The 27306-nt window shown below is 33.4% G+C and overlaps 1 protein-coding gene across 1 annotated transcript in view; it reads right to left on the reverse strand.

Moving 5' to 3' along the window:
• Positions 1-17194: 17194 nt before the first annotated feature.
• Positions 17195-27306, reverse strand: part of Rab18 (RAB18, member RAS oncogene family) — a 40138-nt gene continuing 30026 nt past the window's right edge. The window contains exons 4-7 of the mRNA XM_047520445.1: positions 27076-27148; positions 23149-23267; positions 23008-23074; positions 17195-19173 (exon numbers count right to left, since the gene is read on the reverse strand). Coding sequence (XP_047376401.1) covers positions 18998-19173; positions 23008-23074; positions 23149-23267; positions 27076-27148 — 435 coding nt within the window. The 3' untranslated portion in view covers positions 17195-18997. The remainder of the gene's footprint in view (positions 19174-23007; positions 23075-23148; positions 23268-27075; positions 27149-27306) is intronic.

The raw sequence follows: 27306 nt of genomic DNA on the forward strand, positions 1-27306 counted from the left end.
ATCTAGATACAGACTTAACATTCTTTTGGTTTTTTTTATTTGTTCTATTTAGTTATACATGACAGCAGAATGCATTTTGATTCATTGTACACAAATGGAGTGCAATTTTCATTTCTCTGGTTTTGCACGATGTAGATTCACACCATTCGTATAATCATACATGTACACGGGGTAATGATGTTTGTTTCATTCCACCATCTTTCTTTCCCCCTTCCCCTTCCCCTCCCCGCATTTCCCTCTACACAATCCAAAGTTCCTCCATTCTTCCCTATTCCCCCTGCCCACTCCTTTGGTTTTTTGGGATTGGCTTATCTCACTTAGCATAATATTCTCCAACTCCATCCACTTACCAGCAAATGCCATAATTTTAGTCTTCTTTATGGCTGAGTGATGTTCCATTGTGTATATATGTATATATAATATATATGTATATATAATATATATATATATATTATCCATTCATCTATTGAAGGGCATCTAGGTTGGTTCCACAGTCTGGCTATTGTGAATTGAGCAGCTATGAACATTGATGTGGCTGCATCTCTGTAGTATGCTGATTTTAAGTCCTTTGAGTCTAGGCCAAGGAGTGGGATAACTGGGTCAAATGGTGGTTCCATTCCAAGTTTTCTAAGGAATTTCCATACTGCTTTCCAGAGTGGCTGCACATTCTTAACAAAAGTTAACTGAAAATGGATCACAGACCTAAATGAGAAATGCAAAACTATAAAACTCTTAGAAGATACCACAGAAGAAAATCTAGATGCTCTTGGGAATGGCAATGACTTTTTAGATTAAACACCAAAGGCATGATATAGGAAAGAAAGCACAAGCTGTACTTAATTAAAATTACAGTATTCCTCTCTAAAAGTGACACTGTCAAGAAAATGAAAATACAAGCTACAGAATGCGAGAAATATTTGTGAAAAACATATCGAATAAAAGAGGGTTATTCAAAATATACAAATAACTTGTACAACTCACCAATAAAAAAAACCAAACAACCCAACTATAAAATGGGCCACAAACTTTAATCAAAGATTAAAAGATGGTAAACAAAAGATGTTCACTATCATAGGTCTTTGAAAATTGCCAATGGATGTAGAGCACCGAGAACTTTCATCTCATTCATTGCCTGTGGGAATGCAGAGTGGTATGCCCATTTTGGAAAACAGTTTTGCAGTTTCTAGTATTCCCCACAAAGAACTGGAAACTTACGTCCATACAAAATCTGCACAGGTTCATAGCTTATTCATGATTGTGAAAACTTGGAAGTAACCAAGATGTTCTACAGGTGAGTAAATACACAAACATGTACAGTAAGAGAACGGAACATTCTTTAGCAGTGAAAAGGAATGAGCTATCAAGTCATGAAAAGATGTGGAGGAAACTTAAATGCACATTCCTATGTGAAAGAAGCCAACCTGAAAAGTTACATACTCCAAGGATTTCAACTACCGGATACTCCAGAGAAGGTAAACCTATGGAGACAGTAAAAATATTAGTGGCTGCCAGGAGATGAATAGGCGTAGAGAATTTTTAGGGCAGTGAAATCACTCTATATGATATCACAGTGGTAGATACAAGTAAATACTTGTCAAAACCCACAGAATGTACAAGAACAGAGTGAAGCCAAATGTTAATTATGGATTTCTGTTGATAATCATGTGTCAATGTAAGTTTATTGATTATCACGATGTCAGGACATTGATAATATATGATGGTAGAAGGATATGGGAACAGTTCTCAATGTTGGCTGTGAAGAAAACAATACTCTAAAAACAATACTCTAAAAATAAGTGAAAGCAGAAGGAGAAACTAATCAATATTGAAATGAAACTTAAAACATCAACAATAAAAAGAAGTAAACTTTATCAATAAAACCAACACCCTTTAAGTTACAAGTTTGATCAAGAATGTTAGCCGAAAATAGACTTCTGAACCTTCTAAAAAATGACTGTAACATTACAAACATATACTCACATCAAGAATGTCTGTCATTACTCCATCCAAAATAGTTGTCATTTAAGCAAAGAAAGACTGAGAAAAAGGGATAGTGCCAGATTCTGATGAAGATACAATGACAGAATTGTTTTATAATTTGAAACATTTGGAGAAGGAAGCCTATTAGAATTAAATGTATGCAATATACTAAAGTCCAAATCATCGAACAATTTAGTTTTAAAAGTTTGGTGCAATGATGTGCAATTTAAAGTCCTTTATTTTAACTGAGTGTTTCCAGAAAATACTTCTATATTCTCACAAAAAGAAGCCTAATATACTCTCATCTTAATTTTTAAGATAGTTTTAATGAAAAATATAAGTAAGTAAAGTTAAAACCCTGAATCAACAGTACTACAAAATACTGGTGACATCTTTTTATCGGTAATGACTCTATTGACGATTCAGAAAATTCTCCCTAAAAAGATAAAATACCATAGGAAGGAAGCAATTCTCTTATCCAAGATGCAAGAGCAATTATGCTTCTATTGAGTTAAGTCAATCTCTGTAGATGCTGAACTGTAATTTGGCCCGTGAATTGTTGTGAAATCTGTCTGTTGACTTCAGCAAAAACAGGCCATTTCAGAACAGAAAGGCCCAGATCTAATAAAAAGGTGATTCATGGCTGAACTTTGCCAAGAAGAAAAGAAACAAAGTCACCAAAAAAAAATCTGGCAAAAGAAAGCACAGCCTTGTAAAAATTCTCAGTTGGACAGTGTCTAAGGAGCTTTTGAACTTGACCTTCACTACAGTCTGTCTTGTGTTACTGAAGAACTGCTGCCACCTCATGGAGACCTGAAAGATCTCATTTAGACACATTGATTCTGCAATAACATTTTCATCTTCTTCTGTTTTATTAAAAAAACTAAAACGAACACAATGACAACATGAATTTCCTTATAAAAGACATATTCTTCCTGATATAAATTAACCTTTAAAATAACTAAATCAACATGGCTTTCTCTGCAGAAATGCCACATTGTGGGTGGTGTTTCACAAAAAAAATGACTTCTAAATATAAGGTGTAAATTTTACAAATAATATCCTTTACTGGAGATTGAAATGAGATTTTTAATAGCTGCACCTTGGTCATTTGGAATTAGGTGGATTTAGACATTTCCACGTCCTTCCCTTTGAATGCCTCAAACGTGTGCTATCCCCTCATCAAATTTGTACATGAAAGTGAGGTTTTGGCAATTTTGTTCACCTACCTTTGAATCCACCTAAACTCTGTACACTGTTTGGGCTCCCGCACAAACTTTAGTAAAGTTTGAAAACAAATTGGAATTCCTAATTTTCTATTTTTGCATGTCCTTTAAATTTTTCAAAGGTTGGAAGAAAAAAAAATCTATGAATACAGTCTTTTTTGAATTGTATTACCAATGCTAATTTATATAGAAATTTAAGAAATCTCCAAAAATAAGCTATACACTCTGTTTATGTATGTAAGTACACATAACACACGAATGGTAGGACTTCAATGGTTCTTCATCATATTATTCTTCATAATATATCTATATTACCTATACTATTTTATAAGATAAAAGTGGTATTAAAATAAAATAAAAACAAAAGAAGACATTGTTGCAATATCATCAAATTAAGCAAATTCATGACCCAAGCTAATTAAGCAAAAAAGAGCATTATGTAATGATAAGTTAACACAATAAAGAATATATACATTGTGTTTCTTCACAAACTAAATAACATAAAGTTCAAACTTCCAGAGCAACTAGTTCGAATCATCTATCATTATACCTTTAATACAACTGTTTCAGAATTTGTCAGTCTAGATACACAAAATGTTATAGATGTTAATGATACATGCTTTGTTTTAGATGTATCTGTGTAAAAGTTTATTTTCTATAAATAATACAAATCATTTCTCATAGCTACAAAGTAGTTTTAAAAAAATCAAAATCTCAACTCTGTCACTTATTGACTGTGTGACCTTGGGAAAGTTTCTTAATCTTTCTGAGTTTCCATTTCCTTCTGTGTACAATAAAAACCGTCACACCTACTCACTGGATTATTGTAAAAGTTCAATGACTAATGAGTAAAAGACTAGCATAGAAACTGATACACAATAATAAATAATAGTGTTCTTTCTATAATCATATTTCTTCTTGATCTTTACCTTCTTTACCAACTTTAAAACTAAATACTTTTTGCTCCATTTTTACATCACTGCTCTCCAATACTCGGGAAAATTTTAGATCTCTATGCTGGGCTAACCCAACATACTACAGTATTATTGCATCTCAAAGTGAGTCAGGTTGAGCAGCATGCCAGATGAACTGCTCCTGTCCTTGGCTGTCCTATGTTATCCAAAAATAAATCTAAAACAAGTGATGATAAAGTATAAACAAACCAACCAAAAAAATCATCAAATTAAATTCTTGGCCATGAAAACATGAATGGACACCAAAACATAGAGAGATTCTTGTTTCCTATCCTGCAACTGCAATTGAATTATAAAGCAGAAGTTTACAAAAAGAAAAATAACTTTACAGGGGAATAAAGTCCCTACAATATGAAATTAAGACACACTCTTCAAAAGAGGTTCTACCCAAAGATGAAATTAAAACTGTTACTACAACTAAAAAGGATAAAAGATATAAAACTAGAGTAGATTGTGGTGGTGTGCGTCTGTAGTCCCGTACTTGGGAGGTTGACGGGAAGATCATGTAAGCCCAGGAGTTCAAGGTCAACCTGCGTAACATAGCAAGAATGATCTTAAAAAACAACAACAAAAATCAAAATTGTGTGTATGTATGTAGCATACATAAAATGTCACTTTTATAAATGAACACATAAATTTAACACAGTTTCTTTCAGAATTCTTTAGGACTTTTCTTTGTACCTGAACAGAATGATAGCCATAATAGGTTATTAAAAACTATTCAGAACTTGCTTTATAAATATTTTATAAATTAAAATGCTCATGATTTTGGCATAGGACTATGTTAGTGAACCAGAATAGATTCTAGAAACAGATTCAACTCTGTATAGGAATGTATACTTCGATTGAAGAAATACCCAGCATCCATCTAGCCCTGGGCCTCTTCCCTTATTACCAAGCATTATCAAGCATATATAATAGCTATAACCTTAACCCACCTCTCCCCAGTCTCAAGGTCAAGCATCTCTCTGACATTGCTTGTCTTTCCAGTTCACTTGCCTGGTATACCCATACCAAAATATTTCAACTGTTAGGAACACCTGTTCTTTGATTCTACCTCTCCTCTAATTCTATCAACAACTTTTGTTGACCTCACTTTCCTCTTTATTCAGACTCCATAATAAATCATTGTAATATTGTCCCTTGCATTTTTGTTTTCAATAACTGATGCATCTATTTCCCACTTTACTCCCTTAGAAAAATCCCAGCTCAGGTAAAATTCAACTTCCCACTCACTCAGTGGCCATCACTGAACATACTGAGAAAAATGTAAAAACAGATTAGCCTCCATTTTTTACTGCAAATTTCAATCTTTGCACTGCTTCTTAATTCTACTATGTTCCCCAAATAAAAATTTCTTTCCTATTTTTAGATGATTATTCCCCTTCTTCTCTTTCCTGAAACCCTCTCCACTAATTACTTTAGTGATGACTTTAAAAACATGCATAACACAGAAGCAACTGGAAGAGAAATCTGCCACACTCCTACCCCAAACCTTCATGCCTGTCCACACCTGTGCTCATGTGTTCTTTCACACAGGGCTGCACTCTCTTCTCCTATGAAAAACTACCATCTTCACTCAAGCAGTGGATTTCATCCTTTCTCACCTATTCAAGAACTTTGTTCCTACAGGTTTGCCTGCTCATAACTATTTTCTTACTTTCAAGTAGAGCATTCCCATCAACATACATTCTGTAACATCTTCTATCCAACCTCTTCCTGGACTCAATTATCCTTCCATCTATAATTTCGTTCCAGCAAGGAATCCACTCTCTCTACTTCCACTTTCTCCTTTCCCAGTTGTTCTTTAACCACTTCCACCAGGTCCTCATCTCGTCACATCTTTAAAAGTTGCCAAGATCACTCACCCAAGACCTTTAGATTACCAAATCCTTTTCTGTCCTTGTGTGTCTTGACTTGCAAAAGAATCTAGAAGGCATCTAAAAGCATTTTACACTAAAGGGCAGCACAGGCTGTGGAGCCAGATGACTGGTCCTGAATCAGCTGTGAATACACAGGCAAGTTCTTTTATCTCCCAGTGCCACAAGTTTGTGACGATGATACTATTCTAACACTATGTTAAAGGGTTTGGGAAGATTCCATAATTTAATATGTATAAAGTACTTTGGAAATGCCTGGCAAACCATTAGCACTCAGTAATTGTTGGCTATAATTACTGTTGATGGTTCCCTTCTTGAAGTCTTTCCTTCTATTGACTTTCATGATAACATACACTCCTGATTTTTCTGGCAATTCCTCAATCTCCTTTGCTGAATTCTCCTAGTCTCTAGTAAAAGGTGGTCAGGTTTATTGCTTACCATTTTCTCCTGATTTATGCTTTCTCCCTTAGTGATTATGTATTGCGTTTGTGTTTATAACTTTAAATTTCATTTATGTACTGATCATTCTGTCATATATATATATATATACACACACATATATACATAAATCATATATATATGTATATAATTTCTAGCTCTCTTTTTTATCCTGAACCCTAGACTTGTATCCAAATTTTATTCAAAATTTCCATTTGTTTATCCAAAGGCAACTCAAATTTAAGTTCAAATTATTTTTCCTCTCAAGATCTGTTTCTATTTCCCACCTTATAATGGAGTGTCATTATCCTGTTATTAATGCTACACCCCCAGAAGTCATCCTTTGAGTCCTCTCTTCTTATCTGTTTCTCCATCCAATGGATTAGAAAGTTTTATTGTATCTATTTTTAGAATATAGTTATGCATTGTTTAATGACAGGGATACATTCTGAGAAATGTGTCATTAAGTGATTTTGTTGGTGTGAAAACATCATGGAATGTGCTTACACAACCTAAGATGGTAATGTTATCCCTAGGCAATATAATCTTACAGGACCACAGTCACATAAGTGGCTCATTATTGACTGAATTGTTATTATGTGGTGCATGACTGCAAATCTTGGATCTGATTACTTCTTACTACCTAATCTACCAGCATCCCTTCTTTAGAATTTTGTAAAATATCCTCTTTACAGAACTATTATGCCACTGAGAATAGCAACCGTCTAACCTATATTTTCTAGCTTTCTTTATAGTTAGGAGGCCAGGTGATCACATTGCAGTCAGTGAAATAAACAGGAACAAGAGTATTATGTAAATCTTTAAGAAGTTTCCCTAAAGGAAGCTGGCCCTGAGTATACTCGTTTGTTCCTCTCCTTCCTGCTGCCTGGAATATGGATATGATAAATAGAGCTATTTTCCTCTAGCCAGTTTAAACCATGAGGTAGTTTTGAGGATGGAAACCTTAAGGAGGGATATGGTCAATATGGCCACCACCAATAGTCTTGAATGATCATTTTTGGGCTTCTTGTATGTAAGAAAACCTTTTAAACAACTATTATCTTGAATTTTGTTATATAAAGTAGAACCTATCCTAAGTAATACAACTCCTCTTATTTAAAGCTTGTCACTGGCATCCTATCACACTTATCATGAAATTCAAACTTCAGTCAGGCCTACAAGGTCCTATGTGGTCCCACGTTCACTCATGGTCCATAAACATGGCCTTGTTATTCTGAGCTCACTAAGCTGGATATGCTCAAGCCCTTTCACATTTGATAGTCCCTCTGCCAGGAATGCTCTTATCCCAGATTTATGTGTAGCAGGATCTTTTCTTGTTGCTAAGGTCTCAGTTCTAACATTATTTGCTTCAAGAGGACTTGATTGAGGCCGACTGCACTTTTTATCCACTTACTGTGGTCATTTTCTTCTAGTTCTACTTGTTATTTCAAAATCATGCAATTTATTTAAGTTTCCCACTCTACTAAACTACATGAGGGCATTGTCTTTGATTTATTCACCCCTCTGTTTCTAGGACCTAGAACAGTGTCTAGGAAACAGGAAATATGGAATAAATCTTTGCTAAATAAATCAATGAATTATGGCATTTAATTCTAGGAAAAAACGGTTTATTTTAATAGATAGTGTTGGTGCACGTTGTTATCAGCTGGAAGAAAATAAACATTATAAAAACACCATAAATAAATTTCAGACAGATTATATACCGTGAAATGTGAAGACAAAAGGAAGCAAACAAAACTGTGAAATAGCTAGAGAAAACTTATAAGAATATTTGCATAAATTGAGATGGGGTTGTCTTCACAAATAAAGAGAAATTCAGAAACCATAAAAGGAGAGATGACTAGCTTTGAGCACACAAAATGAAATAATTAAAAACAAATGACTACTCTTGACTTGGAAGGGTATACTCAAGCACACATTGGTTCTTATACTTTTTCAAGAATGTGTTAAAATATATTAAAGGGGAATTGAAGAAAAGAACAAATTATAATAGTATAGTCCTTGAAAAATATCATATTGAGATATTTCTGTAGATTTATGCTAAGTGAAAAAAAATGGATTAGAGGAGAAAAAGGAAATCTAGAATCATAGTTGGAAACAGTCAACAGTAGCCAATCTGTTTGGGGGTTGCCAAGGAAGCCCTGGTCAGTGAAAAGAGAACCAAACATAATGTTCAAGGGAACATTTTCATAACAGGAATGTCATATATCTTGATTGTGATAGTGCTTACACAGTGTACATGTTTACTAAAACTCATAAAATGTCTTACATGGGTGCATTTTATGTAAAATACATCTCAATATTTTGAGAATTGCCTTAGGAACCTATCCTCTGTAGATTCAGGAACAATACATAAGATTATTCACTGTAGCTTAATTTATAATTTAAAAATATTAGAAGCATTATAGGCACCTATTTAAATAAGTTGAACAATCCAGTTTATTGTTCAAGGCAGTTTGTGCAGCCATAATGAAATAAGGAAGAACTCTATGAAATGATGATTTATAGAGTGACTTTTCAGGATACATTCTAAAGTAAAAAAGGAAGATTTTAAAAAGTATACATAGAATGCTACTTTCTGTGAAAAAGTGGGCTGGGGGAAGTTGAATTTTTGCAAAAAGAAACACAGGAAGAAAGGAAGATAAACCAGAACCTAGTGTTAATGACTCCATCTGGGAAGGGTGAGAGAACAGGATGAAATACAGAGGGATGGGAACATGACTTCACCTATATACCTTTTCATATAGAATCTAATTTTAACCATATCAATATTTTAATTTTTCAAAAGATTAAAGGATGAAAAGTAACCTTATAATTGAATACAAGCAGAAACAAATCAACTTAACTTATATCACACTGATAATAAAACCACACAGAAAAATAATTTATTCAAGTAATATGAACATCTGACTACATATCCATATTTATAGATAACACCTAAAGACAAAAAGAAAGCAAATTTTTATATTTCATTAGGATTGTGATAGGTAGTTTCTTGGAACTATAACACTGAAACCATTCCTAAGTGATTTAATCATGCTACTGTTAATGAACAGTGAACTGTGCTAGAGTAGGTATAAGCAGACATGTTTATAAACATACATGATTATGACTCTTATATGGTATGATGAAATTTATTACTGTTTTAGAGGAAACTTTGGTTGTGTGCTTATCCTTAAAACTGAGATATGAGCCAGGTGTGGTGGCACACACCTGTAATCCCAGTAGCTCAGGAGGCTGAGGCAGGATGATCCTGAGTTGGAAGTCAGCCTCAGCAACTTGGTGAGGCCCTAAGCAACTCAGTGAGACTCTGTCTGTAAATAGAAAAGGACTGGGGATGTGGCTCAGTGGTTGTGTGCCCCTGAGTTCAGTCCCTGGTACCAAAAAAAAGAAAAAAAATTATGAGTGTTACACACAGGAATATTTAATTAGCTTAAAATTCCTAGTGAAAAAAATATGCCTAAGAGAACACAAATCCAAAAATGATGTCTTGTGACCAGCACCTATACTACTTTGTGACATAGCAAGCTCAATACTTCAAGCTCCTTTTACACATGTTGATTTCACAGTGCTGAGGCACACCAGATGTTGTGTAGTTGCAGGGGAAGCCTGTTGTCAATATTCAGGTCTTCACCAAGAAGGGAGCCTGTTATGTATTCTCAACAGGTACCTCATTTGCAATTACCTACTCCATCTCTTTACAAATCATTCCTGATTTATCTCCAGTTCACTTTTCAAGACTTGTTGTCTAAAAGTGACAAAAAAAAAAAAAAAAAAACTGTCAGAAAGACCACAAATTGCTTGCAAAGAAAACAAATCAACCCAAACACCATACATATAATGCATACATACACACATACCCCAAATAAGGAACTTACTCAGAAAAAAAAATTTTTTTGTGGTATTGTTCTGGAACCCAGTTACACTCTATCACTGGGTACATCCCCAGTCCTTTTTAAATTTTTTAAGTTTAAAAGTGTCTCACTAATCTGCCAAGGTTGGCCTTGAACTTAAGATCCTCCTACCTTAGCCTTCTTAGTTGCTGGAATTATAGGTGTGCACTACCAGTACCAGTAGAAAAATAATTTACAAATTATTTTTAACTGCAATATGTCCAGTTTTGCTCTAGGAAAAATTTGATCCTAGCAAGACAATAAAGCATTGTTTCCCTATGTGAATTACAAAAATGGACTCAAGACAGAACAGAAAAGCTAAGACCAAAAGACCAATAACCAAGGTAGGTAATAATTTGCCAATAGTTGAGGGATACTGTGTTTTATGCTTCCTATTGTATTTAATGCTCACAACAAGCCTGTGATGATTTTGAGACCATTATTATGCTCAGTTTCACTATGAAGAAACTGAAATCCAAAATTTTGAGACCATTATTATACTCAGTTTCACTATGAAGAAACTGTTAATCAAGCTGGGTTGGGCTATGAGCCCAATTTTATTCCAAAAGACCACACTATTATGTTACACTGACTTCTGTGAAACTTGCAATAAACCATTTTTTAAACTCATTTTTAAAAATTATACTTTCCAGCACATAGAAAAAGACAGAAATCTTACCAATTTTAAGGATCTAGTCAAACATCGAGTTGGTAACAATAAAAACACAGTGGTTCAGTTTCCCACTGACATGTGAGAAGAAAACCATAAGGGAGAGTCTGGCATGCTAGGAGGACCTGAGGTCCTATTGGCCTAGGAGTTGCACATTTGAGTCTCCTCTATTCAAAGCTGAGCTTTCTATCAGTTGTTTCATAGGAGGTTTCCTCCAAATGCTTGTCAGAGTCCGGCTTCAAAATATTAAATTTTTATATGCCTACGATTTCCTCTGCATAAAAATATAAATATTCAAAAACTACCAGTTTTTTGGATTTTTTTTTTTTTGTATTTTACTTAGAAAACTAAAGAAACCCTACTTTAAATAAAGTATGCATGAATCTGGAGACTATAATGCTAAGTGAAAAAAGCCCCCAAACTAAAGGTCAAATGTTTTCTCTGATATGTGGAAGCTCACACACAATAAGAGTGGGGAGGGGAAGAACAGAAGTTTAATAGATTAGACAAAGGGGAATGAAGGGATGGGAGGGGGAATAAGAAAAGGAAAGACAGTGGAATAAATCTGACACAATTTTCCTATGTACATATATGAATACACCATGGTCAATCTTACCATCATGTACATCTGCAAAAAGGGGGTCCTAATTAGAATAAGATATATTTCATGCGTGTATAACTATATCAAAATGGATTGTCAGGTATAAATAAAATGATCCAATTAAAAATGAATAAAGGGCTGGGGATATAGCTCAGTTGGTAGAATGCTGGCCTCATAAGCACAAGGCCCTGGGTTCTATCCCCAACACTGCAAACAAAATAAATAAATAAAAAATAAAAGCATATAGGTTTTCATAAAGTTTAACTTCTGCCCTAACATTCTTGTGGCATAACCTATTATTTTAGTTATGCCAATACAAACTTTTTCTAAGTTTTCCCCATATTATCATCAGTATTTACAATCTTTATCAAACACTCATATGAATGTATTTGATTAGGGTGTTATTGGGAGTTAATTACTATAACTGGGCATGTAAAATTACGTGCTTTCAAATTAAAATGCTGCAAATTTATATAAAATTTTTATAAAATATTAATTTTAACATTAATATTTAAAGAATCATTTTTTAATGTAAAAAAAATAAATCAAGTACCCAGTTAAAGAAATTGATTAGGTGGCTGGATAGACCTAGAAAAGTCAATAGCTTTTATTAGTGACAACTCCATAGGTTCTGAAATTTAAAAAAACTTATGATCTATTCGCTGATGAAAAAAATTCCTAGGAGTAACTTTTATAAAGATGCAGAACTTTTGCGAAGAAAACTATAAAATACTGTAAAAAGTATAAACTCTGAATCATACAAAAATGTTTCATGTATCCTAATAGCAAGTCTTGTCATTAAATTATTGGTTTTCTCAAATAAACGCAGACTATCAGGTGATTTCAGTTTGAATGCTAATCTTTAAAAATTGATTAAAATCATTACACTTTTGTTTTTTAAAAACTTTTTAGTATGCAATGTTTCAAACAAATTCTAAGACAAGTCATGGGTGAATATGTGATACATATTAACAAGACTAGTATCTATTACACATTTTAGAAAAAAACCTCTTTCATATGAATATCATTTTAAAAAGGGACCATCAATAGGAAAAAATGAGCACAGATAATCTATAAACTTTATATGTAAAACAAAAATGACTTACAAGTGACTAAACTTCATAAGGACATTATTAACAACTTTGCTTTATCAGGCCCCTACAGCAGTCTGACAGTGAATGACTTGTGGAGCCATTCTAAAAATGTTTTGTAAAGCACAAAACAAAATACACAGGATTAAAGAAAATCAATTATACTGAAATACATGACTTTTCAAAGTTAAGATCTCTTAAAATAGAAGGACAAAGTAGAATACACAGTTATGGGAATTTCATTTAGAGAAAAGTAGTGTTTCAACTCAGTGAGAAAAGGAAGGTTTATTTAATGTATGGTACTGGCACAACCAACTACCCACATGTGGAAGAATGAGATGGCTCCTTAACTTGTGCTATACACCAACATGAATTCCAAATTACTACAAATATGAAAAAAAAAAGGCTAAAGAGACTGCATAATCTAAGGGTTGCAGAATCCATATGATATAAAATATATGTATTTTAAATCACAGAGGAAACAGGACAAAACACATTTTTAAAAAACAGCCAGTTTAGGACAATTTTGCTTATAAGATACACATAAGAATTGATATCTGTACTATTTCAAAAACTCACATAACTGATAAAAATTACAAAACACTGAACAGAAAAGCTATCAAAGGATATGAATGATCATTTTAAAAAAGATAACTCCAAATGGATTACAAATGTGAAAAGTACTCTTTAGAAAATGCAAACTAAAATAGCATTTGTGTTTCACAAAATGTATCTTATAAATATCAAGGTAGCAAAAATTAAAATATGAGAATACCTTTTGAGGCTGATGGGGATTGTAGGGAAAACAATGTCACATATTGTGAGAATGTAAATTGTTAACAGATTTTTGAAAAGCTATCAGCAAAATATATCAAATTTTAAAAATAACATGTTTTCTTTAACCCATGAATCCAAATCTTAGATCTAATAAAAATGTATGTGTACAAGAATATTTACTGTAGTGATACCTCCAGTGGCAGAAAAATGGAAATAGAATAATAACCATTACTAGTGGGATAGTTGAATAAACTGTGGTAGGTATAAATCATGCAATATTAATATTATACAACCACTGAAATGAATGTTACATGTACATAATAAGCTGGCCTGTAGGAATTTTCATATTCTATTATCAGGAAGAAAAACAACATGCAGAGATGAATATACAGAAGATCTCATTTTTACAATGTTCTTAAAATATAAACAGATTTTAACTATATAAAAAATAAAGCTATATGTGTATGTACATTTATGCGTGAATAAAGAGGCATGGAAAAATGCAGAGGGTACATAAACTGACACCTTGGGCAAGGAGGGGGGTGAGAGGGAATGCTTGGGTGACTGTTATGGTTTAGATGTGAGCTGTCCCCCAAAAGCTCATGTTGTGACAATGTAAGAAGGTTCAGAGAAATGATTGGGTTGTGACAGTGTTAAACCAATCAGTGAATTAATCCCCTGACAGGGATTACCTGAGTGGTAACTGAAGTGGCAGGGTATGGCAGGAAGGTGAGAATTGGGGCGTGACTTTTGGATATATATTTGTATCTGGCAACTGGAGACCTCTCTCTGTTGCTTTCTGATCATCATGTAGTTGGTTCCCTCTGCCACACTCTTCTGCTATGATGTCCTGCCTCACCTTGAGCCCCAAGGAATAGAGCAGGACCTCTATGTCATAACCTCTAGGTCATAACCTCTGAAACTGTGAGCCCTCAAACTATTCCTCCTCTACAGTTGTTCTGGTCAGGTCTAAAAGTCATAGCAGCAAAAAAGCTGACTAAAACAGACATAGAAATTAAATGACAGAACACAAGACCTTAAAAATCAACTGGCCTTAAAACAATGTATGAAGTTAACTAACAGTTTTGTATGTACATATCCATAAAGAAATATATGGAAGTAATCTCACTGAAATGTTAGTAAGTACTTAAGAGTAGTGACTTTTCGAGTGATCTACTTTTTTCTTCCTAATGCATAGATACATCAGCAAATTGAACCCAATGTACAAAGAACACCTAACAATAAGAAAAACACATGTACTTACATAGTATACATTTAGTTGTCAAAAAAAATCTACATCTAACTGGCTTAAACAAAAAAGTAATTTATTGGCTCACATAAGTCAATGTCCAGAAATATATCTCACTCCACATCTAGGGGTTCCAGATTGCACCAGGGCTCCAACTTAGAAGTCCTCTTATTTTCTTGGTATTGCTTCAGGTGAAAAACTAGCTGCAGCAAGAAATGTACTCATCACAGCATACTTTCTGCAAGAAGGTCACTTCAATATCTGAGGAAGCCAAAGCAAATATCTTCTTGTATCTCAATAGTCTGATCAGGGTCAGGTATCTATCCCTAAACCATTTACTACTGGGGAGGGGAACACTGCTTAAAAGATAACTGGGCCAGTCAAACTAGACAGATAAGCATGTAACAATGCCATCCAAACCACATACACAGGATGTGGAAGGGGTTATCCAAACAAACAGCAGGTTGTGTGGTATTGACAAGAGAAGAAAGTAGATGCTGATAGGTAACCACAACACACATGAACAAGGAATTCAAGTAATCCAAGTATCCAATAAGATATTACAAGGGCTCAATCTCACCAGTAATCAAAGAAATGCAAACAAAACTACATAATTTATTACTTCTCAACTATAAGAGAGACATCAGACAATAAAGAGACAAAACAGACACTGTTCCAATGTGTTTGTGCACACATTGAAATGTGTGTGCACATATGCACATGTGCATGTATATATATATGAAACAGCTTTACCTAAGAGGCATGTAAGCAAACTTTACACAAAAACACTACTGATTCTTAAATATGAAACAATAAGCTAGCAATGAAAATATTAAAATTTAAACCCCACAAAAGAGGTTGACTACCTTTTTTTCTTCCAACCTGATTGATGTTTCCACTAAAAAAACAAAGATTTCTAAGGAATTCTTTACTCCTTATTCCCAAGTTTGACTTCATCTATCTATGTGACAAGTTCTCATATTCTCTTCTTTCAACATCTTAGACAAAACCTGGGATGAAGTCTATAGTTGACTATCTATAGAAGAGTTGAAGTTAGAACCAAAAAAAGATCTTCTGAAAACTGCATGTTTTTACCTCTCTAACTAGGAAAAATACATGGACAAAAAACTTTCTAATATTTATTAGCAAACTGGACCCCATGGGATAGACATATAATGCTTGAATACTGAAATCTTTAATCTATAATACTTACAGGATTGTTGTCCCAGGTCACTTGAAAAACACAGAAAAAACACCTATCTGTACCTAAAAAATACTGTGGATATGAAATAATTCTGTGCTATCCCACAAGTAAAATAAGTAATGGTGTAAGAACTGCCTTATGAGCCAATATCACACTTAGAGAATTATGTGTATGTCTTGAGTATGCAAAGTACAATACATCAAAATGAAGTCTAATTCCACTACACTCAACTAGAAAGGTCAATAAAGTGTGAGTTTATAGATGAATATTAAGTGCTTGAAATAAAACTATCCCAGATTTTGACTTTAAGCAAAAGACTGTTTCCAAACTTAATTGCTTTCTTTCATGTCCAATTATAAATACCAAGGTAAGGTGCCATAAGTCCCCTAACATTTTACCTTTAGTAAATCAGGGGTGAGAGATCATATACTCCACTACCTAAATATTTAGGTTAAATGACTTATGGGGTAGCTTTACATCAATGGGATTTATTCTATAGCCAATAAATTTGAAATACTTCACACACACATAACCAAAGAAAATGATAAAGAAATAGGGGAACTCCTTTAAGTTGGCTATTGTTAAAGAGCTAGCAACTAGCCATTACAAAAGAAGTAATCAGTAAGAGTATGTGGTCAGAAGTGAACAAGACTTGGAATTCAACTTGCTCAATGATTAGCTATCTGACCTCTGGGAAATAATCTAATATGCCTGTTCCATTATCTTATTCATTAAAATGGACATAACATGAATACCAATCTCTTAAAGTTGCTGTAAGGTTTATGAAACAATTCAGCACTTAGAACAGCACATACCACCAAGGAAGCTTTCAATAAGTGTTAACTATTACTCATAAATTGAAAAGTTAATTTGTTTAGGTCTATGTTAGTATTCCTAGAACTCAAAATACTATATTCTAATTGTTATACTTTGTACCATCTGCAAAAAGCTCTTTAAGTCTACTTCAAATTATTCTGAAAAGAATCAACAAAATCCTCGGGTTGTAGATATGCCTGATTTTAGATATTATAACTATCTCCTTTGCAAATCTCCACTATGAAACACTATGCTTGCAACACAAAATAGTAAAATGAAAGTCACATAAATAAGAGAATTTGAATAGCACTATATTCAAATGTTCCTCAGCTAATGGGAGTAAAAGGGAAATGTATAAGTTCTGTACAAATGCATCTAGGGAAAGCAGGCTATATTTATTCAAAAACTACAAAAGATTACAATATAAATCTATCAAACAAAATTAATTTTTTAAAGTTATATGAGTGACTCATAGGTAACCAAATTCTGAGCAAATCAAGACAACAATCCAATGCACAGAAAGATTATTATGTCACTCAAGGAGCGAAACATAACACACAGAAAAGTTTTGTCAATACAGACTACATAAATACACAAATCTAAAGTTTAATGTAACATGAACAAATCATAAGTACACAGTTAACTACCTTTTTTCTAACATTATAGAAGTAAATGTTTTATATTTAGTGAAATATACAGAATGTATAAAATCTTTAATCACATGTAATGTAGACTAACAAGTGTAAACCAAGTAGATAGTGAGGTTTTCACATGTGAGAATGTACATTTCAGAAAGAACCCAACTTGAAGTAAATTCATTAACACATATTGCAAAGGTCCACAAAAATGTTTATCATTTATAATTGTACAGAGAATAAATTGTTAAGAAATTAATATTAGAATCTTACTGAGGGGTATTGTAGTGACTACCCTTAAAGGACTTATTATTTGGGGGCTTAAAATAGCAGAGATCAATGTAAATTAAATAACATATGGATGGAAAAAAAACATACAATGTACAATACCAGAAGTAGAAAACTGAATACTGCGGAAAAGATATATTAATGTGTACAAGTTGGTTTTAATAAACTATTGGTTACTTATTATAATAAATCATGGGGATTTTCATTGCAATAGCATTTTCCCACAAGGTCAGAATCTGGAAGCAGTATGCCTTTCTCAAATTGTCTTTTCTTTTTTTCCTTTCCTACCCCTCAAAGCACAGAAATAGGTTTTTGAATATCAATTGGCTACTTATGGAGGCCATAAGATGCAGATATTCATAAACATTACATAAGTTACAACCTGGACCAATTCTACCAACATTTATGAAAAAAGATGGTTTTAAAAATGGTCAGTACTAAAGGAGTTATGATAAACACACTATTTATGTCCTTCTGAAACCCCAGTGAGGGAAACCTTACTGCCATTCTGCCAAATGCAACATAACTAAAAGCACTGCACAAAGGATTATTAATCCAATGTACATATCAGAGGATTAAAAACAACTGAGCTAATTAATCAATGAAGTAAATTAGGAAGTAATATCAAACTTCTTTAATGTATTGGTACTATTTTAGAAGCATCATCAGAATAAACAGAGATTTAATTATGAATTGACCTGGGCTACATTCTGTACTGATAATTTTGCTTAGTACTACAAGAATCTCAAATATCCTAGAAAAGCTGTGAAATCATGCTCTCTGTTATTCCTCAAAGGAAATTTAACAGGTTTGATGATACCTGTATACCTCCCATGGTTCTAGAAGTTCTATCTACATAACCAAGTAATTCAGTAATTGACAGGAATATTTAAGCAGGAAAGAAAAACAAAGAAAGGAAAACAAAATAAACAAAAAAGCAGCAGACCCTATATCAACATATACTAGATGGATGTTTAAAAAAATTACATGATAAATGTAAATCATAAAATCAAATGTACTCATAAAGATACACCTATTTTATGTTACATATAAAACTGTAGATTGCAAACTGTGCATGCGTACATAACATTTTACCTGGGAAAGCCGATGAGTAGGATTTCTTGCAAATATTTTACTGCCATGATACAAAACAATTATGTGCAAACTGCAAGGTGCCTAAAATAGCAGTTAAGAGTTTATATACAGAAAGATGTCACTATCTGATCAAATATGCAAGATAGAATTTCCCAGAGTTTATAACACAGAACAATAACCACCACAGGCTCCTCCTCCATGGCTTTCTTCCATGTGTGACAATTTGACTCCTTTGTTCTGGTTCTCACTTTCCCATAGTCCAGGTGTCTGAATGATCTTTTCAACAAGTTCTTCAAAGGCACATTGTACACCATCACAGGTTTTTGCACTTGCCTCTGAAATTCAAGGAAAAAGGTCGTAATATATCCTTTCTGTCCATATTCCCATGTTTTTCTGGAAAACTCTTAAGGCATAAGTATCAGCCTACAATATATTGAGAGTTGATTAAGCAATTTCTCCTCATAGGTTTAACATTAGTGAATTTCGACTCTAAAATTAAGCTACTTAAATTGTATCCATAAGAATATAGGCATATAAGCCCAGAATTCTGTGACTGAATTATAATTTGTAAAGCCCTACTCAAATATTGTGTCCAAGTTTTTTCCTTAGTTTTTCAGTGAACTCTTAAAATGAACCCTAAAGCAGATATTATTCCTATTTTAAAATAAGGAAATTTGTGCCCTGAGTTTAACAATTTCCCTGATGATTCTGTGCATGCAACCAAACAGCTACACGTGCCTGCATAAAATGACATACAACCATGAACACTGGTCCTATTTTATTTATGCTCACCAAACTCAAGTGGACACTCAGCACTGATTCCTAAACTTACCTTACCTAGTGCTTACCTTTCTCACTGTCTTGAAAGGTGACTAATTTTATTCCTTTTTCTTACTACTCTTCTATCTCAGCTGATGATCTAGCTGAGAACTCAGGGCCTTGTACATGCTATGCCCCGAGTCCCTCAACATCTAGCTTCATACTGAGGAAAAACAATCTGGCAAAAAGTATCTGATAATTCCACTAATAAATAAATTTACCAAACTAACTACATTTGTATCTTTATTTACTGCCTTCACTCCCTTTACAATGGATGAACCTGCTCCTACCTAAATCCCCTTTACTAGCTCATGGAATCCCATTCTTTCTCATGTAGTGAAGGATCATGCTCTCCCTCTTCTCTAACATACCCAACGCCCTAAAGTCTGCCAAATTATTGAAAAAAAAATGAATTTTCCATATAACCCACACATTCTTCCCGCAACTATCCAGTTTCTCTAGTCTCCTAGGAAATTGTTTAAGCAAAGTTATCTAGAGAAGCAGCTTCCACTTTTTAATCTTATATTATATTCTTCAAATGATAGCAGTCCTCCCTTATCCAAGGGGGCTAAGTACCAAGACACCCCTGTATACGTTTTTTTCTGTATGTGTATACCTATGATAAAAGTTTAATTTATAAATGAGGCACAGTAAGAGATTAGCAATGAATAAAATAGAATATAACAATACAGTGTGATAAAAGGCATTTGAAATTTTGCACTGTAATTTCTAAAATCTTACATTAATATGTTAGACCAAGGTTGACCATGGTTTACTGAAATGTGAAAACAGGGGATTACTATTCCCTAATTAGGCTCTTGTTCCCCACTGTTACAGTTTGGATGTGAGGTGTCCCCTAAAAGCTCATGTGTGAGACAGTGCAAGAAAGTTCAGAGGAGAAATAATTGGATTGTAAGAGTCTTAACCAAATCAGTGATTTAATCCCCTGATAGGGATTAACTGAGTAGTAACTGAAGTGGTAGTGTGTGGCTGGAGGAGGTGGGAATTGGGGCATGGCTTTGGGTATATATTTGTATCTGGCAAGTGGAGACCTCTCTCTGCTTCCTGATCACAATGTGAGCTGCTCTCTCTGTCACACACTCTGCCATCATGTTCAATCTCACCTTGAGCCCCAAGGACTGGAACCTGCTGTATACCATGAGCCCTTAAATAAACCTTTCCTCCTTTATTATTGTTCTGGTCAGGTCCTTTAGTCACAGCAGTGATAATGCTGACTAAAACACCTACCAGGTCCATTAAAACCATTCTTTTCAAACTCACCAATACCCTTTGTATTGTCAAATCTAACATCCTATCTTTGACATCTTTCAGCACTTCTAATCACTTACTCATTCTTTAAATACTGTTTACTTGACTTCCAGGACAATAAACATTCCTGGTAATCCTATCTTATTGCTATGTCATTTACAACATTACTTGCTAGCACCTTTTTCTGCTAACTTCTAATTGTTAGAATGCTTCAAGGTTCAAACTTCAGAACTTTTAACCCATTATTTTTGAAATGATCGCCCTAATTAGAAGACATTAAACGCAATCTAAATGCCAATGACTAACATATCCACTGGTTATCTGACAAAATACCTTTTTATGTCTAAGCAAAATTCTTGACTTCCTGCTTCTCTGCCCCAACCTGCTCTTTTCTCAATCTACCACATCCCAATTTATGGCAGTATAATCCACCTACTTGCTTATGCCAAAAACACGGACTTGTCTTTGACACCTTTTTCCTTATCTTCCACACTCAATATAGATGTACATTCCTGTCAGTTTTACCTTCAAAGTACTTCCCAGAACTACCAGTTTTCTATCACCCATCATTGCTATGTAGTCCAAGTTACCAAGTTATCTGGGCCAAAGTAAAAGCAGAACAAGACTCTTGCTTCTGCTTCTCATAGACTATGGTCTACAAAAATAAATTTTAAAAAGAGCATCAGACTCCACGCTTTCTACCATACTTGAAATAAAATCAATCTCTTTACCACAACCCATGAGGTACAACATGACCTTTTTAGCCTTATGTGATCACTATCATCGGTCTTCTTCTTCCCCAACATATGCTATACTCTATCCCACAAGCTTTATTCCTGTTCCTTAAATACATTAAACTGGTTCTGGACTCAGGAAATATTTGCTCTTCTCTTAGCTGGAGTTGACCTCCTCTAAAACTCACATAATGAATTTCTGCTCAAACAACAATATCTCAAAAATTTTTTACTATTTGATCCCTGCCCTAGTCCTTCTATCTGCCCTAACCATGTTTTCTTTGCTTCATTGCACTACTTATTTATTTAAACCTGGTTTTCCTACCAGAATGCAGACTCCATGAGGGCAGTAAGTTTGTTTTCTTCACTGTTACATCCTCCATGTTTAATAAATACTGACTAAACTAATGAATGAGGGACATACTGCAAGTAAGGAGTAAAGGTAGTACTCAATTTTTTTTTCTTGAAAAATCTTATACTTTCTACTTATACCACTCTGCTTCTATCCATATATGCTGTTCCCCAAATCCACCTGAAAATTCCTAGTAGCTTCTAACACCATGGGATAATCAAATCAGTAATTGCTAAAGCTGCTTTCATACTGAAATCACCTTAAGTACTTTTAATAAAATGCCTTTGGTTTTGTGATAAGAGACAGGGACCTGCAGTTTAAAAATCTCCCCAGGTGATTCTGATGTAGCTGTCACTTTTTAAGATGAGGGGTTGGTAAACTTTATCTGTAAGGATACAGATAGTAAATATTTTATGGTTTGTGGGCTATATGGTCTCTGTGGTAACTACTGAACTCTGCCATGTACAATCTACATAGACAATATGTTAATGAAAGGGCATGGCTGGGTTTATTACAAATGATAGAGCCAGATTTGATCCGTCCTATAATTGGCCACACTCTGCTATACTATGTTCCTCAAATATTAATATGCATATGAACCATCTAAAAATCTTGTTAAAATAAAAATCTCATTAAAATGCAGATTCTAATCCAAAAAATCTGGGGCAGGGTCTGAGATGAAGCATTTCTAACAAGCTCCCAGGTGGTGTTAAAACTACGTGCACATGGACCAGGAAGACGCAACTTTAGCAATGGGTGCCAGGCTGAACTGAATCCATTAGGTTTTTAGAGAAATGATTCAACTGTGTTCACATAATGTGATCCTATTTAACTTTATAGAAAGAAAGAATCTCATTCTATTGTGAGATTTTTGTAGCACCATCAACTATAAACTAAATAATATATTTTGTGGTTCATAAGCAAATAAACTTAGCAAAAAACCCACTTTAAGTTTCCTCATTAATGAAAGTACTGATATTTACTCACATACTTACCGATAAATAACATGGAATGCTTTCGTGCAAATTTCAGGCCTTCATTTCTATCAACTTCACGATTTTCCTAAAAGATAAATGCTATAATTAAGAAAAGCTGCTGAAATGTAGAACCAAAATGCCAAGTATCTGCCTTCTTACCTTATCAATTTTATTTCCAACTAGCATGTTTACTATGTCATTTCTTGTACAGTATGTTTCCAATTCATTTAACCAATTATCCAATTTAACAAAGGTGTCTCTTCTTGTGACATCATAAACTGAAATAAAAGCAGAGTCATTTATTAAATAAGCATTAAAAATAAGAGGCAATGACATATTTTTTATATGTAGCTAGAAGCTGACACTACTATATAGGTAAATTTGTATTTTGTTAAGCCTTTAATGCTTAATGAGTGTCTAGTGTCTACTGACCTACATGGAAAAAGTTTAAGTGTTAAAAAAAATAAATCAAGAGAAGATAGAAAAATTAAACAGACCAATAAGTAACACATAATAAGATACAAGCAGTATTAAAAAGTCTTCCAACAAAGAAAAGCTCAGAACCAGATTCTCAGCTGAATTCTGCCAAACCTTTAAAGAAAAACTAATGCCAATATTCCTCAAATTATTCCATGAAGCCAGTATCGCACTCATACCAACACTAGATAAGGACACATCAAGGAAAGAAAACTACAGACCAATATCCCAATGAACTTAGATGCAAAAATACTTAGTAAAATATTAGCAAATCATGTTCAATAACATATTAAGAAGATTATATACCATGACCATGTTGGTTTATTCCAGAGATGCAAGGATAGTTTAATATATGTAAATCAATAAATATAATTCATCACATTAATAGAATTAGGGACAAATATCAACTAGTAATTTCAATACATGCAAAGAAGGCCTTGGACAAAATTCAGCACCTATTCATGATAGAAATACTGAAGAAACTAGGGGTAGAAGGAACCAACCTCAACAGCATAAAGGCTATATGTGAAAAACCCAAAGCCAACCTCATAGTAAATGGGGAAAAACTGAAAGCATTCCCTTTAAAATCTGGGACAAGACAAGGATGTCAACTTTTACCTCTCCTGTTTAACATAATACAAGAAATTCTACCAAGAGCAATTAGGCAAGAGAAGGGAATAAAAGGGATAAGAGGAAAAGAAGAAATCAAATTATTACTGTTTGCAGATGATAAGATTCTATACCTCAAAGATCAAAAAAATTCCACCAAAAGACTGCTAGAGCTAATAAACAATTTTGGCAACAGGTTACAAACTCAATATACAAAACTCAATAGCTTTCCTATATACCAACAACAAATGTGCTGAGAAAGAAATCTGGAAAACAACTCCATTCACAACAGTCTCAAAAAATAAAAACAACATAAATCTCCCAACACCCTAGAAATAAATCTAACAAAGGTGGTGAAAAACCTCTACAATGAAAACTACAGTACACTGAAAAAAGAAACTGAAGAAGACCCAAGAAGATGGAAAGACCTCCCATGTTCATGGACAGGCAGAATTAATATTGTTAAAATGACCATACTTCCAAAAGCAACATACAGATTCAATGTAATTCCTATCAAAATACTAATGACATTCTTCACAGAACTAGAAAATACTATCCTAAAATTCATTTGGAAGAACAAAAGATCCAGAATAGCCAAAACAATTTTAAGCCAAAAAGCAATGCCAGAGGCATCACAATTCCTGATTTCAAATTATACTACAAAGCAGTAATAAAAACTATAGTAATAAAAACTGCATGGTACTGGCATGAAAACAGACACATAGACCAATGGTACAGAATATAAGACACACAGACAAACTCACACAGGTATATAGTCATCTGATCCTTGACAAAGATTTCAAAATCATACATAGTAGAAAAGTTAGCCTTTTTAACAATGGTTTGAGCCAACTGGTTATCCACATGTAGAAGAATGAAACTAGACCCATATCTCTCACCATGAACAAAAAATCAACTCAAAATGGATCAAAAACCTAGGAAATAGACCAGAAACTATGCAACTCCTAGAATAAAATGTAGGGTTAACACTCTAATTTTTAGGAATAGACAAAAACTTTCTCAATAGAATCCCTAAAACTCAGGAAATAATGCCTAGAGTTAATAAATAGGATTGCATCAAATTTAAAAGCTTCTGCACAGCAAAGGAAACAATTAGGAATGTGAAGAGACAACCTACAGAATGAGAGAAAATCTTTGCTAGCTACTCTTCTGACAGAGGATTAATATCTACAACATATAAAGAGCTCAAAAAGCTTTACACCAAAAAAAAAAACCAATAAATAGGCAGAATTAAACAGACAATTCTCAAAAGAAGAAATACAAATGGCCAACAAATACATGAAAAAATGTTCAATATCATTATCAATTAAGGAAACTGATAATCAAAACTACACTGAGATTTCATCTCACACCAGTCAGAATGGCAGTTATCAAGAATGTGAACAAAAATAAATGCTGGAGATGATGTAGAGGAAAAGAAAGACTTTCACACTTTTGGTGGGATTGTAAATTTGTACAACCACATGGAAATCAGTATGGAGGTTTCTCAAAAGATTAGGCAAGGGAACCACCATATGACCCAGCTATACCATTTCTCAGTATTTACCTTAAAGAATTAGTCATCTTACTATAGTGATATAGGCATATCCATGTTTACAGCAGCACAATTCACAATAGTCAACTATGGAACCAGTCTAGGTATCTATCACCAGATGAACAAATACATAAATACGGTATATATACACAAAGGAATTTTATCTAGCCATAAAGAAAAATGAAATCATGGCATTTGCAGGAAAATGAATGGAGTTAGAGACCATCATGTTAAGAGAAATAAGTCAAGGATCTTTATGTTTTCTTTCCTATGTGAAAGCTAGAAAGAAAAAAGGAAAATAAAGGTGGGGGTGGATCAAAGGGACATCAGTTGAGGAAAGTGACCAAGGGGTGGAAGGTGAGAAGTTCTGGTGAGTGATACTGGTCAAATTATATTTATACTGTGTGCATGTACAAATATGTAACAATAAACATCAATATACACAACTATCATAACACCAATAAAAATGCGGAAAAATATTCAACACACATCTCAGTCTTATTAAAACACATGTTGTTACAGAAATGAAATTATATCCGATGTGATAACTGAAAGCTAATTACAGCAAAACAAAAGCTATTCCCATTCATAATGATACAAGAGATATGTCTAAATACCAAAGAGTGTTTAGATTCAAATCCTGGAAAAATATAAAATATATTTTATATAAGTTTAAAAGCCTATGACCCTATTAATTTCTTAAATGGGCCAAATATTGCAACTTTGAAAAAATTACAGTATAGTAAGTAGATGGGATCTTAAATGTCTTCCTCTGTTACTACCGTCATCATATATCATCTTACATCATAGTAAGAAGCTTATTTAATTGTTTTCTAAAATTACATGTCGAACCAAAATGGTAACAGTCACTATCAAGTCATGATGTAAAAAAATTCTACCTATGATCAATCAATATTCTTTATAGTTTTCCAGAAATATTGAGAAAACTTTTCAACTAACAGCACTTTTCAACAAATTACACTGAAAGTCCACATTTCTTTTTCAAATTGTTTGATTATAGATTCATAGTGTTCAGTGCTTTGTGCTACTTTTATAAAGAGAATTGATAAAACAGATTCTATTAAGCAACAAATACTCTTCTTCCTTTGTAGACTGAAGAAAATATTAATTTAATGATGAATAAAATTTTTGGTTAATACTCCAAGATAGGACCACATGTATGTGTTTTCAGTTATGTCCTCATCAACATGTACTTTTAAACAAAAGGAAATAATGTTATCTTTACTTTTTCATTGCCACACAATGGACTAAACAAAATTTTTGAAGTTTTAATATTAATTAATATTAAATAAAGTTAGTAGAACTTCAAATTACCTAAAAATGGTCCAAGAGAAAAATAAAACCTTTATAAACTTCCCAGAATAGGAAAATTAGAAATTTTAGTGAATAATATTTTTAAACATTAAAGTAAAGTAAAAACTTACCTAATATAACACCCTGTGCACCTCTATAATAGCTGGGAGTTAATGTTCTAAACCTCTCTTGACCAGCAGTATCCTAAAAGTGAAAATCAATCACTATTAAATAAAACAAACTATAAATAAAAGACCTTCAACATACTTTGTAAGAGTATAAAATCAATGTCATTATTAAAAATAATATCAATGTAGAAGCTCATTAAAAACCTGGAATTTAAATAAGTTGTATTTTTTAAC

Source organism: Sciurus carolinensis, chromosome 12 (assembly GCF_902686445.1).
Source record: "Sciurus carolinensis chromosome 12, mSciCar1.2, whole genome shotgun sequence".
Taxonomy (NCBI): Eukaryota; Metazoa; Chordata; class Mammalia; order Rodentia; family Sciuridae; genus Sciurus; species Sciurus carolinensis.